This window comes from Xyrauchen texanus, chromosome 15 (assembly GCF_025860055.1).
Source record: "Xyrauchen texanus isolate HMW12.3.18 chromosome 15, RBS_HiC_50CHRs, whole genome shotgun sequence".
In the NCBI taxonomy this organism is placed as follows: Eukaryota; Metazoa; Chordata; class Actinopteri; order Cypriniformes; family Catostomidae; genus Xyrauchen; species Xyrauchen texanus.
Genome location: NC_068290.1, coordinates 32,272,738 through 32,287,037, shown reverse-complemented (window position 1 = coordinate 32,287,037; position 14,300 = coordinate 32,272,738). Strand labels below are relative to the sequence as shown.

General features: G+C 36.5%; 1 protein-coding gene across 1 annotated transcript in view; it reads left to right on the top strand.

Moving 5' to 3' along the window:
* LOC127655793 (E3 ubiquitin-protein ligase TRIM71-like) overlaps positions 1 to 14,300 on the top strand; it is a 54,213-nt gene that overhangs the window by 27,061 nt on the left and 12,852 nt on the right. The window contains exon 2 of the mRNA XM_052143768.1: positions 10,494 to 10,661. Coding sequence (XP_051999728.1) covers positions 10,494 to 10,661 — 168 coding nt within the window. The remainder of the gene's footprint in view (positions 1 to 10,493; positions 10,662 to 14,300) is intronic.

Sequence of the window (14,300 nt, the reverse complement as noted above, 5' to 3'; positions counted from 1 at the left end):
TCTCAACAAAAACATGACTAGATACAATATAAACATGAAACTATTATATGCCGAGTGTTTATACTCGTCCTGTGTGTTAACTGCATCAGTCTACTACATTCTCTTTTTCTTTGCTTTGCATGAGCTTAAATGCTTTCATTCTGTACTTTTTGGTTTTCACGCATCGCTTGTTTAATCGTTTTGAACAAAAAAACTGATGCAATTAGAATCTTTCTTTTTTTAAATGGTGATGCAACCTTTTGACTTTTTTTTAATCTTTCTCATTAATTATAGTCATTTAAATAATAGAATATTTGAGTTTGTGTTTTATTAGCTTAAATATTCAAATACCAAATTATTGATGAATGCCCATCCCTCCTTTCTGCTCAATGTCACTGTTAACTGAATTTCCCTGTTGGTAGTACCATAGTTGTTGCCTAGTTTTTACGGTCAAAAATATTGTTGATTGGTTGAATTATTAAATATTCCATTTTACTATTTTCTCTAGCCTTTTAAAAACAAATAGTCTCATTAAAATCTATTCTCTACTATTCATACTATTGAATAATCTCAAAGTCATTTTACGATTTTGATTTTATTTTGATTAATTGTGCAGCCCTAAATGAGCTTCTACTTTCACTGAAGAACCGATAAAAGACATCAAGCTGATCTGAACATCTTCATCGCAGTGCATATCACAAACGCTGATTATAATTCATATGATAATGTTTCCAAGCATTTTTTCCCCCTGTGTTTTTCCCTACAAATATTACATGAATACATGTCATGCTCTTCAGGGTAATTTAGTGGCCAATTAAAAGGCACATAGAGATGTAACAGAATTAACATTTTATATCACCATTATCGTGATCAAAGCCATCACGGTTATCAGTATTATCACGGTATTGTTAAAATGTGCTGAAAATGTACAAAAAGTACTGATACACACACTGAAATCATTTAAACAGGTTCTATATTTGAAAATCAACAAACAACAAATAAAATGAGTAAACAAGGGAATAGCAAATAAAGTATAATAATTATTATTATTGGTGTGGTTGCATTATTATTATTATTATTAACTTATTAATTTTAAATGATCAAAATATGTTGGTTGGGTGACTAAACTACATACATTTTTGATTCTGGTTGCTCATCTTTCGAAACTCCGCTTTCATGTCTCACGCTCTCTCCTTTCATACAAACACAGCTGGTGCCATCATGCGTCTCTGATTTCATTTTCAAAACAATTGATAACTAGGCCTATAACAGAGGACTTCAGTATTTGTATTGGACGATTGTTTTGTAGACTGCAACAGATTATAAAATAAAGAACCGGTACAATTTTAAAACCTTCATCTCAAATCACTATTTCATGTCCCCATAGTTGAAAAGCTGTTTATTAGTCGTATGAATGTACATCACCTTAAATGTCACACATATTTGTTACTGTCTTGTTTTCTTTTTCATTTGTCTTGGCTCAAAGCGATGCACTTGTTAGTAACTTTTTGTGAGATAAGAAATTATTTCAACCCAATTATATATTTTGTCTGACTATTTACTTTTCCTCAAACGTTTCACCAACTCATGCACTGAGCCAAAAGTGAAACTTGCCTTGCATGCACTAAAGTTATGGATGGTTGTCACAAAGATGAATCGCCAGATTGTGTTCCCCTGGTTCGCAGCGACTTTCCTCTGGCAGGCTTCTACTAATTTTCCCTCAGCATTCTTATAAAATCCTAAATATGACCACACTTCTGATTTGGTCTTCTTGGAAGGTTGTAAATTCTCCGTTCCGCCATGTTTTCATGCAAAAAAAAAAAAATAGCAATGTTGCAAGCTGCGCCCATGCGCCCAACTGCTGGGTGTGTGTGGAAAGCATTTACCGCGAGTTTTACAAATGATGATAATCGTGCATGGTTTAAATGATAATTAAATGTGACGCGGTAATACTAACCGTCAGAGAATTTTATTGTGGTTTACCGTGAAACCAGTAACTGTTTCATCCCTAAAGGCACATTAAAATTGTGATAACAATATTGCTTAATTTTATATTGTCAGCTAAATTATAGCAATTATATAGTGAAAATTCGATATATCGCAAGCTGTAGTGGCAGTGGTGCATTCAAATGCTGGCAATTAAACCTCTTACCAAGTCTGATTTCAATATCAGAACTATTCAACCTTCACCTCTGACATTTATACACATTTATGTGGAGTTATACAGGTGTGTGTGTGTGCTTGCATGGGCTTTGAGGGGATGGCGGTAATCCAGATGGTGTTTCTCCCCCCCCTTCCATAGAATTCATACATACATGCAGCCAAGAAACATGGTAGTGCTTACATAATTATGCCGCCATGCCACATGGTAGTGCTTTTCAGAGAAGCTGTTATGGCTTGATGTTTTGAGCCTAGATGTATTTTTGTCTCTCTGCTGCAGCAAACTATGATCATGAAAAGTCAGGAGGTCAGAGGACCGTCCATTTCTGTTTGGACTCTCTGAGCAGCAAGAAGTTTTGTTGTTGTGATGTTTTAAGTGTTAATCAGCTGCAGTAATTCTTGAGCTCACTCATATAATCCAGTTGGAATGCAGTTATAGTCCAGCAGTTATTCCTAATCAGATTATTGTATAATTTAGTTTATACATAGGATTACATTTTAACAAATTTAATTTTGTGCAAGTTGTAACTTTCTGACAATTTATGCTACAACTAGGCTCAAGACATAACTTTTTCATAGGTGGTACAATGGTCAAACTAGTGTATGCTCCTAGAATTTCTTTGGGGCAGTTGACCCAGTGGAGTTTAGTGACATATAAAGTGCTTTATTAGTCCCTCTAAGGCAGGCAATTAAAGGTGTGAAGGAAACACATCTCTGCATTCAGGGAAACCAGACCAAACCTCAGCCACCTATACAGTGTGTCTGCACAAACTCACTCACGCTTCACAAAAACTCACACACCAGTGTGCCAGGGGCCTAGCTCATTTGGTTTTGCCATCAAGGGATGCCTCTGTGTTTTTGATGGTTATATTACTGTCTGAGACAAAACAATTGCAGTTAACCAATTTTACGATTATTTGAAAATGTTCTTGCTATACAACGGCACTAGTGCCCGACCAATACAAACAGCGTGTCATTCATGGGCATAGATGGCTTTTCTGTCATCTGTTCTTAATAATTTAATAGTGTGTTTCTTTAAGCGCGTGTCTGTGTGTCTAATAATAACCTTATAATAATAATAATAATAATAATAATTTAATACATTAATGGGAAAACTAGCCAAATATAATCTTGATTCTTGACATCGTTAAAGACATCAGTTGTGCTGCGGCTCGCTTTGTAAAATTTATATTTTAAAGGCTCATTATACGGTTTAGTATTTCTCTGTAATGTAGAACAGTGTAAGCAATTATACTTTCTCAGCCCTGGAATTCAAACCATTTTATGATGTCCCCCAATATAAAAAGTATATGTAAGTAATTAAATTGATATCCTAAATGTGTGACAACTTGTCGACTAATGGCTTAAACAAGCGCCTACTAGTCATCTAGGAAAATTTTGGGAATAAAGTAGGGCCTTATGAAATCGGTTTTATTTTCCATATTCTTTTTTTCCCCCCCAAATTCCGTGTTTTCCATTTTATTCTTTCTAAATTAGAGCTCGACCGACATGGGATTTTTGAGACAGATACCGATTTTAGAGGGGGAAAATTCACCGATTACCGATATGGTGGCCAATATTGTACATTTTTTAGCTGGAATGAAAACAGACCTTTTCTATGTAGATTGTGCACCAATATGACTATGCAAAGGTACTCAGAAGTCTGCTTTCTTAAGCATATTTTTATCAAAGAATATTTGACATTGTTATTATACATTGTCAACAAATTCTAGAAATTAACTCTGAGAAAAAATTATAAAAATTAAATAACTAAATAAACATCAGTACTGTATGTTCAGTATAAGTCAGTTGCTGACCATTTAAATAAAGAATAAATAAAAATTATTGCTAATTAAAAATAAGTACTGTATGTTTGGTATCAGACAAATGCTGACTATTTTAATACTGCCAGTCAATAGATGAACAGCGGCAGTGGTGTTGCACCATATTCTGCTATACAAGTTCAGGGGAAACTTTTTAAACGGTGGAAAACCAGAGTTTTAAATATTACAATTTGTAAGTGCAATGACAGGAATTGTTCTGTTTAAGGGGGTACCAAACTGCGTATCCTCAACAAAACAGTTTGGTGAATACATGTTTACACATTATCTTCCACTCAGCTGACATGGTATGAAAGTAGCTAAGTGGTTAGCTATAAGCTCGTTGTCACAGAGTGTAAAAGATGGACGTTGTATATTGTCCTGCATTGCGTCTCACTAACTAGGTAACAACGTAGCGTGAAATCAACTCTCGACAGACACTATCTCCACCGCACCGTTGTCTACGGAGCTGCAAAAAGAGTCTCTGTTTACCTTTCAACGTCTTATGTTATTGACTGCGCTGACAAACTATAGCTGGCTAACATAGCAAACAGATGTAATAAACATAAGTGGCATGGTTGTCAGGTACAGGGTTAACGTTATTTTAGTTATATTGAAAAGGGGAAAATGATGGGGCCGTTGTTTAACTTTCCAGTATGTATTTTACAAACTAGTTAGCAACTTACCATAAAGAGATCCCTTGCATCCACTGTCAGCAGAACCACCGTAAACAATGGATTTGGAGCGCGCTCTGCTTGACAAATTATGTTATGACACATATTCTTAATCACGCCAATCATTGTTTTCGGCATTAGATATGTTCTGAAAAAAAAAATCTTTCATAACGGAAAACATATATGCCAATACGATATATCTGTGAAAGGCTAATATCTGCTGACCGATAAATTGGTCTGTCACTATTTTAAATGTTGTGTTCACTTATCTAAAGGCTTTCTAATCAAATTAATTCATACAAATTTAATCAAATGAATATGATTACTATTACTTTTCAACACACCATTGCATTATTATGCAACATTAGGGCAGTGTATTTTTATTGTGTATATAGTCTTATTTTGTATATTATTAGGTGTATATTGAATATTGTTTTGTGTAACAAGATGTGTAAATTGTTATCTGTAAGTCAGATGTTTATTGTAATTGTCAAACCGCTATGTACTACCCAAGACTTTCACCCACTGTTGCACTTGTGTATATTTGTTGAGTGACAAAGGAATTTTATTTGATTTACCTTACAGTAGTAATGTATTTCTGTCGCAATTTCTTCAGTTTCACACATCTAAATAAATGTAGCTTTTATTTTGTCAAAAAACTGAGTGAAGCACTTTCATTTACCATGTTTTTGACAAAAGATTTACACATCCATATAAGCAGTTTGTAATATGGCCTAATGTGCTTATTAAACCACTAAATGCTGCAATTTAAATAAAAAATTATATATATATATATATATATATGTGAGGGGGAAAAATTATTTGATCCCCTGCTGATATTGTACGTTTGCCCACTGACAAACACATGATCAGTCTATAATTTTAATGGTAGGTTAATTTGAACCGTGAGAGACAGAATAACAAAAAATCCAGATAAATGCATGTTATAAATTGAATTGCATTTTAATGAGGGAAATAAGTATTCAACCCTTCTGCAAAACATGACTTAGTACTTGGTGGTAAAACCCTTGTTGGCAATCACAGAGGTCAGACATTTCTTGTAGTTGGCCACCAGGTTTGCACACATCTCAGGAGGGATTTTGTCCCACTGCACTTTGCATATCTTCTCCAAGTCATTAAGGTTTCGAGGCTGATGTTTGGCAACTACATTTTTCAGCTCCCTCCACAGATTTTCTATGGGATTAAGGTCTGGAGACCGGAATACTCATCCACGACCCATTTTCAATGCCCTGGCTGAGGGAAGGAGGTTCTCACCTAAGATTTGATGGAACATGGCCCCGTCCATCGTCCCTTTGATGCGGTGAAGTTGTGCTGTCACCTTACCAGAAAAACACCCTCAAAGCATAATGTTTCCACCTCCATGTTTGATGGTGGGGATGGTGTTCTTTGGGTCATAGGCAGCATTCCTGCTCCAAACACGGCGAGTTGAGTTGATGCTAAAGAGCTCGATTTTGGTCTCATCTGACCACAACACTTTCGCCCAGTTCTCTTCTGAATCCTTCAGATGTTCATTGGTAAAATTCAGACAGGCCTGTACATGTGCTTTCTTGAGCAGGGGCACCTTGCGGTCACTGCAGGATTTCAGTCCTTCACGGCGTATTGTTACCAATTGTTTTCTTGGTGACGATGGTCCCAGCTGCCTTGAGATCATTGACAAGATCCTCCCGTGTAGTTCTAGGCTGATTCCTCACTGTTCTCATGATCAACGCAACTCCAAGTGGTGAGATCTTGCATGGAGCCCCTGACCGAGGGAGATGGACTGTTCTTTTGTGTTCCTTACATTTGCAAATAATCGCACGAACTGTTGTCATCATCTCACCAAGCTGCTTGCCGATGGTCTTGTAGCCCATTCCAGCCTTGTGTAGATCTACAATCTTGTCCCTGACATCCTTGGACAGCTCTTTGGTCTTGGCCATGGTGGGGAGTTTGGAATCTGATTGATTGATTTGCTTTTGAGAACATGTGTCTTTTAAACAGGTAACAAGCTGAGATTGGGAGAACTCCCTCTGTTTTCATAGCCAAAAGTTGAGTTTGGGTTTCGTTTTCATTGTTGATGGGTTTTCGAGCAGGGAGATCGCCAAATTGGCCCAGTCTGTAATCCATCCCTGCGTGGATGCTGGCACATGGGTACAGTCGAACACTCTAGCCTATTAAAGTATACTCCACTTGACCGTGCACACATACACAGGCGGGTGATGCATGCTTTCAAAAGATATGCGCCAGACAGTTGTTGTAGTCTTAAACACTGACTCAGACAGTCATGTATGTTTTATAAAGAAGACACTGGAAAAAGTGATGGGAGTTACTGTCTGTCACTTAGCCCAACAACAACTGAGGACAAAGCAATCAAATTCACATCAAACACTGTTAAGCTTAACGCAACAAACCCAGAACAATCCATCAAGGTCACTGCCCACTCTGAGTGCACAGAACAATAAGCATAAAATAACGCAGTTAAAACAACCTCATCAAATTCAATCTGTTCCAACCGCAGTGAAGCTATGTCTACTTATCTGTCAGTCAAAAGCTGCACTAAAACAAGAGTTTAAACTTTATTGGCCTTGTAAGGAAATAACTGTCCTATATCCTACACTGTGCATACATTTACATGTTGATGCTTGGTATCAGTGTATTGATTTACTATTTTGACAAGAGAATTGTCTTACTCTGTATCTATTTACCTATCCCAATCCTGATTTTAAAACCATTTTTTTCTACATTTGAATTCTGCCACATTTGTTTTCTTCTAGAACTTCATCACATGTGCTGGCTGAAAAACCTGGAAGCTGAATAATTATGTGCCAGTAATCGTCACAATCTAAATTTAGCAGCACACTTTTCTGTTTTTGGCTGAAAAATGAACCAACTCTCCTTTACCTCTGAGTGGGGAAACTCTTATCTTTCCACACCTGTTTTATAGAAAGACTGGTGGATGCCAAAGGCATAAAAAGAGGCCCTCATCCTACCCTGAGAGAGGAGGCGTGGGTGGGGGAGATGGAAAGAGTGAACGAAAGTTGAGAGGCCAACATAGAAGATGGTGTGTGTTTGAGACTATACAAGCAAATGTACAAGCAGGAAAAGGCACTTTGTCAAAGATTTATGCCAGCCATCTCAGCGATGGCTTTAGCACACAGATGCAGCACCCAACAGGAAAGTAAAAGGAATCCGGTGTATAAATACTAGAGGAAAATCGCATCAGCCACAAGGCCAGAGAGAAAACCTTATTCCCTCATACTTTTCCACTCTACTGGGGCCAGCAAGGATCAGATTGTTTGTAAAATAAAGATGCAAAGCTTAGATTTAATGAACTTGATGTCTTGCTCTCATGCAGCTATGCATGCATAGAAGTGTTACAACAATTGATTGATGGTAATATTGTTTGGATCGTTACCAGGAAATGCTCCCACTCCACACAGTTTCAAGAAATGAGAAACGGCAGTATATTCCTTACACTTCTCATCCCTAGTTATGACTTAAGTAGCTACACATCCAATAAATGCATCTATAACAGAAGAGATTTGAATGTGCACACTGCTACACTTAACACTACATTATGAATGCTGGGTGGTAACTCCGTGTTGAGTCTGTTTTATTTTTTTCCCACCACCACCTCTGTCGTTTCCTGATACTTTATTCTGGAAAGCCTTTTTCCTGGGTCATGTGTCCACGTGACCTCTGTACACACTACCGTAGTTGTAGCATCTGGTCCACAGAGAGGGGACTCACTTTTATGAGCAGGTAACTTGAGTGGAATCACGTCTCTAGATTTACACGCAGCTGCTACCGCAGTATGGCTAAGCGAGATATAATTAGCGTTTGATCTGGTCTTTGGTAAAGCCATTAAGTTGCGAGAAAGCGGCCTGGTGGGGTTTGAAAAGGAATACTGTACCTGACCCTGAGCTCTGAGGATGATGGAGAATTTGTTTGGGTAAGAGGTAGTTAAGCCTGTTACACGGTTTTAGCTTTTAGTTGTTAATCTCAGGAAAATATTATCCTCCGTCTGTCTAGTCGTCTGCTGCTTTAATAATACATTATTCTGAAACTTTTTTAATTGGAACTTAAAACTTTTTTTTTCTACTGAAATGTCCAATTTAACAATGCATCAAAATGTATTTAAAACTATGAAATAGGTCAAATGAGTGACAGAACAATAGACTTCAAGCAATCCATCAGCAGGTTGTCGGAACACAGCAAAGCCAAACTAACTTTATGCTCTTGAGGAGATCATTTTCTTTCAAGATTCAAAATTCTTTGGGCGAATTCACTAAACTGTTGCGCCACTTTTGTGCATGGTATTTTACAGCATAATCCTGAGTCGTATTCAGTAACCACCTGCACTGATATAGTGCTGCGATATGCATATTTAAGGCGGTAAACAGAATTTTGTTTAACACATTTTTTAGCGATCATGACAGCAGTGTATCATCAAACAGTGATGTAACAGAGCACATATCCTGACAAGCCATATAATGTTTCTGAGGTTTTTAGAAAAAAATATCAATTGCTCCCTTTTTCTTTTTTTTTTTCTTTTTTGCGGATTGAGATGTTTTCCTTGCAACTTTTATTAAAATATTATTTGTTTGGTTTTATTTTGTGTCTTGGGAATAAATAAATGTACTGAGTTTGAACTGAGTGCGTTTATGTGATGTATGCTTTTACTGGAACATAGTATGTGATAAACACATCACCCTATTACATGTAACTGTAAACATTTATGGTCTTGGCAGTTGACCAGTGTAACTATTTATGAGTTCTTCATTTTAGAGTGATTTAATTGTAAGTGTGGCTTTTGCCCTTCACAAACACTGATTGCTTCTCTTTGTGTGACTGCTTCCTGTTCAAGCTTCTGTTGAAGTTATCCGCTCTTTGCTGATCATAGATCACTGCGCTTTTGTGCAAGCTGCTTTTAATAATGCATGAGCCAAGAGCAAACATGTCTTATTGAGTGGTAATAGACAAGCTGTGCTATTCAATAGATTGGATTTAAAAGAAATGTACCTATAATGTACTGCACTTTAGTTAGTTCCAGGCCTCTAATCTGATTGGATATGCAGTGTTCCAATAAAACGCAGCACTCTGTTCCGGAAGTACAAATCCCATTAATTTATCCCATAGATTAACTGATTTTTAATGATAATTTATAAACCTTTAAAAACAGACCTACAGTGAGATACAAGGTTGTTTGTTGATGGTATATACTTCTGTTGAAGCCATCCGTCAGAGTTATTTCAACTTCGTTGCTTAAAAATTGTGTTTGAAAGTGGAATTCATGGGAAAAAAAACTACATTACCCATGGTTACAGCAAAGAAAGATCCACCAACCAGAGAACTACAGCTAACGAAACGTGCCTTGGAGCGACCACCCACTCTCCTGATGCATGTCTTAATTGAGTCGGTCTCCCTTTATCTGTAAATCTACTTAATTGTTTGTAACTTAAAATATATAGTTTTTATAGTTGTAATCAACAACCTTAAATCAATAGTTTTATGTATTCCTATCGTTTTTTTATTCAATGACGTGATTTGCAATGCTTCATGGGTTTGTTGTTTGTGCCTTCATGAAAGACTATAAGTACACAGTCTTGTACCTTTGTCCCATTGTTTTAACTTTTGGCCTTTTGTGATTCTCTTTGGAGCTGGTTAGTTTGGTTCATGGCTTGCAACTCTTTTATGAAGGATTTTATGAATGGAGAAGATACTTTCGGAACCCAGCTGGCTTAAAAATTGGGCGGGCACTATTGTACCGGTACACTATAGAGTTGATTTTTGTTGATCACACAAATAAAATGCTTAGCAAATCAGTTGAATTAACACTTATTTCTTTCGCTCTCGTTTACAGGTGCTGTGTTTTTTCTGTGACAGCTGCGCCATGCCGATCTGTAGGGAGTGCAGCGTGGGCAGACATGCAGGTCACAGTTTTACCTATCTCCAGGAAGCACTGCAGGACTCCAGAGCTCTGACCATCCAGCTGCTCGCAGACGCACAGCAGGGCAGACAGGCCGTACAGGTTAGTTAACATAAACTCTCTCATAAACTGCTCTCACACCTGCTGGAGAGATTTGCTGCTTTATTTCTACTGTTGTGCTCACAATTCTGTTTGTTTTACCAGCTGCATCAAGATTTCCCTCCACTATCTTTAGTTGATTTCTCTGAATTAGTGGCCAAGCATTGAAGGTGCGTAGGCACATATTGTTTCTGTTTGTGTTTTTTTATTAGGGGCCAAGTAGCGAAGCTGCTGGAACTCTATTGTAATTGTTCTGATTTTCTTTTACTTAATTTGTTTTCTGCCCTAAAAGTGTCTGGGCGTCAAAGACTAAGTCGTGGAGACACTAAACTTGGCAGGATGATCCCAAATCCCCCTCACTACTCAGTCGCACAAACGCACACCCATCTGTCCCCAGGTGGCGATATAATAAACACTTTTACATTTTGCCTCATATCTCTGCAACCAAAAGGGCTAGAATCAGCATAATTTTTTACTACTTTTCTATCTACTTTTTCTATCTTCTCCTAGACCATTTGTCAGATCGGCGTGCAATTTTGTATACAACATCTACAGACCCCCATTTAAAAAAGTTATCAATAGAATTTCAATACGTCAGATCGTTCTGAAGATATTAACAATATAATTCCTTTGGTTTAACCCTGTTTGAGTAATTGATCAATATCTACTCAACACTAACTCGAAATGTAACTTAACTTGGTACACATAGTCAACAGGACGTTTAGAAGATGTTAGCAAAGTTCCGTACAATTGCACCCAAAGGGGGGGCGCTAAAACAAAAAACTGCCATAACTTTACAGCCGGTTGAGCGACAAAGTTCAAATTAAAGTCATCTTTAGTTAAAATGCTAACATATTCGAAAAACTAACAAAAATGCAGCCAATGGCTAATCAGATTTCAAAACTTTATTACTTGTGTTTGAAATGGCCGAGGGTAATGGAAATTAGTATACACAAGCGGGGTGTCAACTCCAAGCAGTGTTTCAAATTTTGTGACAACTGTCCACATGGTGGCGGTATAATTGGCTAATTCGTGTTTTTGCTCATAACTCTGTAACCGTATAGGCTACAGTACAAATGTGTAGCTTCTCTGAATCCGCCAGTGCCCCTCAATGATTTGGCCACATGGATTTCCATTCCTGCAAGAACTTTTTTTTTTATCACACAATATTTTTTGAAAAAACTTATTTTTCCAACTCGTCCTAGGCCATTTTTTTTTTATTCACACAAAAATGGGTATTCATCATCTAAAGACCCTCAAGACAAAAAGTTATCAATAGAGTTTTGATATTTAAATTCGTTTTGAAGATATAATCAAATATGTTTTGGGCTGTGGCACAAAATGTCACAATTGTCAAACTTGGCAAAACTAAAAAAAAAATGAAAATTGAACATTCTGAGGTCACTTGCGAAATTACAGCAATTTGGCTAAAGCTATAACAGAAGAAATAGCTATGTTTACAACTGCATTTTTAAATAATTAGAAATGTGGAGAAAGACGAGCTGTTTTACAGTTGGTCCACCAGAGAGAGCCACATGACAAGAAATGTCTTGTTTTTGCTTGCAATATTTTAAGCAACACATTAATCCTAACGTAATAATTGATGTATTGCGGCTCGTGACAGATATTGGTGGTTCCAGGGGTTGTTAACTGAAAAATCTCATTGTCATTTTGTTAGGGCCCTGGTGAGTTTTTCAGGTTTGTTCTGTGTGTTGTATTAGTAATATTAGAACAATTATTCAACGGTTAATCATTAGCTCTTAACCGCTGCTTGTGTCCTGACTTAAAAGGTTGTATTAAACGTGCTTACAAACAATAAAGAGGAAAAAAAATAAAAAATACATCTAAATGACATTCACTGAATTAAAGGGGGAAAAAATACTTTTTTTATAGTCACATATTTTAAATAAAATCTACCAGATTTAAATTTAGCATCTATCAGAATATGACATTTTCAACTTTAAATGGTTGTTGTTCTTGAATGCTTGCTTAGGAGACCTAATTATGGACTCTTTTTAAAGAAGACTATGGTTTAAGAGATTTATGGTGGAAGTGAAATCAGATATTCAAGGTCATTTTTAAAAGTTATAGACATTTAAGTTTATTGAAATGAAAATGCAATGCACTAAACAAAAATGAAATACATTTCATTTATTAAAAATACATGTGGCATCCAAAAAAATTATTTAAAATTAAAGCCATACATCAAACCAAGTTGTGTCCCAAATTTCAAGTAAATGATAAAATACCATATTTATCAAACATTTACTAGGCGCAGTACCTAAAGTGGCCACAGGATGAAATCAGAACTAAATTGGTGCAAGATTGAATAAAACTAATTTCAGAAATTTTTTGAAAAACTAAGTTCAGAAACACCATTCAAACCACATATGAGGACACAATATTTTATTGAAAAAAATATAAAATTATATTTATAATGCATGGTTGCAGTGGAAGCCAGTAATTATTCACATTTCTAACAAACATGTCATTTTTCTGCCATAAATTATATAATATTTTTACACCACTAAATGATCCAAAGAGCCCAATCATTCACACTAATCAGCACCTGTGCATTTATGTTAGCCCTATAGCTGCTGAGTCCGGCGCTCCTGCCGGTTTGGTGTTTATTTATCCCCAAAACTGCGTGGAACTTATTCCAAAGCACTCCAATCTAGCTAGATTGTAGTATTTTTGCATAGGTCCATTGAAAGAAGCAGCTAAAATGTTAGATTCCAGCTCCGATCAGTCTTCAGAAACAGAAAAAAGCTCAGAGCTTAATGGTGGCCTTGGATTCTCTATCCAAACAAACACTATGATAACGTCACTGTTCTGGCAAGGACAACCCCAGTAACCATAGAAACATCATGCCAATGGCTACATGACCTGCCAATCAAGTCTTGACTAGCGATCCATTGACTGGATCTATTCTCTGAAACAGCCAATGCACATGGTGGAGAGGCAATGGAGCCTTTGATCTGGTTTGATTGACAGCTCTGCCTGTGAATCACAGATTGACTCATGGGTGGTCTCAAACAATGTGGAAGGTTCACAAGAATAGCAGAGACCTCAAGACCTTGATAAAATACATTTTATAATCAATATTTTATTACACAATGTGTTACATTACAAGTGATTCTATTCATTGCTTCTCGAGCAGTTTGCCTAAAATCTTGGCAAAAATAATATTTTCACTAATTTATGCTATTCCTGTGCTTGGCCCTGAGAATTGCTGTTTGCAGCTATATTTGTATTTGTAACTGATAATTGCCACTATTACTTTTTTTATTTTTTATTTGTTGTTTATTGTGGTGTCTTTAGGGCCTGAAGACATTGTCATTGATTTAGTTCCATGTTGAGCTGTTTCCTATTCTTATGAGAGAAATTACATCACTGCTAGACTTAACTAGTTCTTCTGTTGCACCTTAAAGTATTCCGAGTTAAATTAACTTAAACTCATTCCACAGCATCTATTCCAAAGTAAAGGAAATATACAAAAAAGTCTACAGGGACAAGTGACAAACATTTTAAATTTGAAACAAGAAATATGTATATTTAAGTGGTTAAATAAGTAAACAAATTAACTAAAATGCATTTTAGCACAATTCTTAAGACATTCAGTATAGTTACCCCATAAACTTC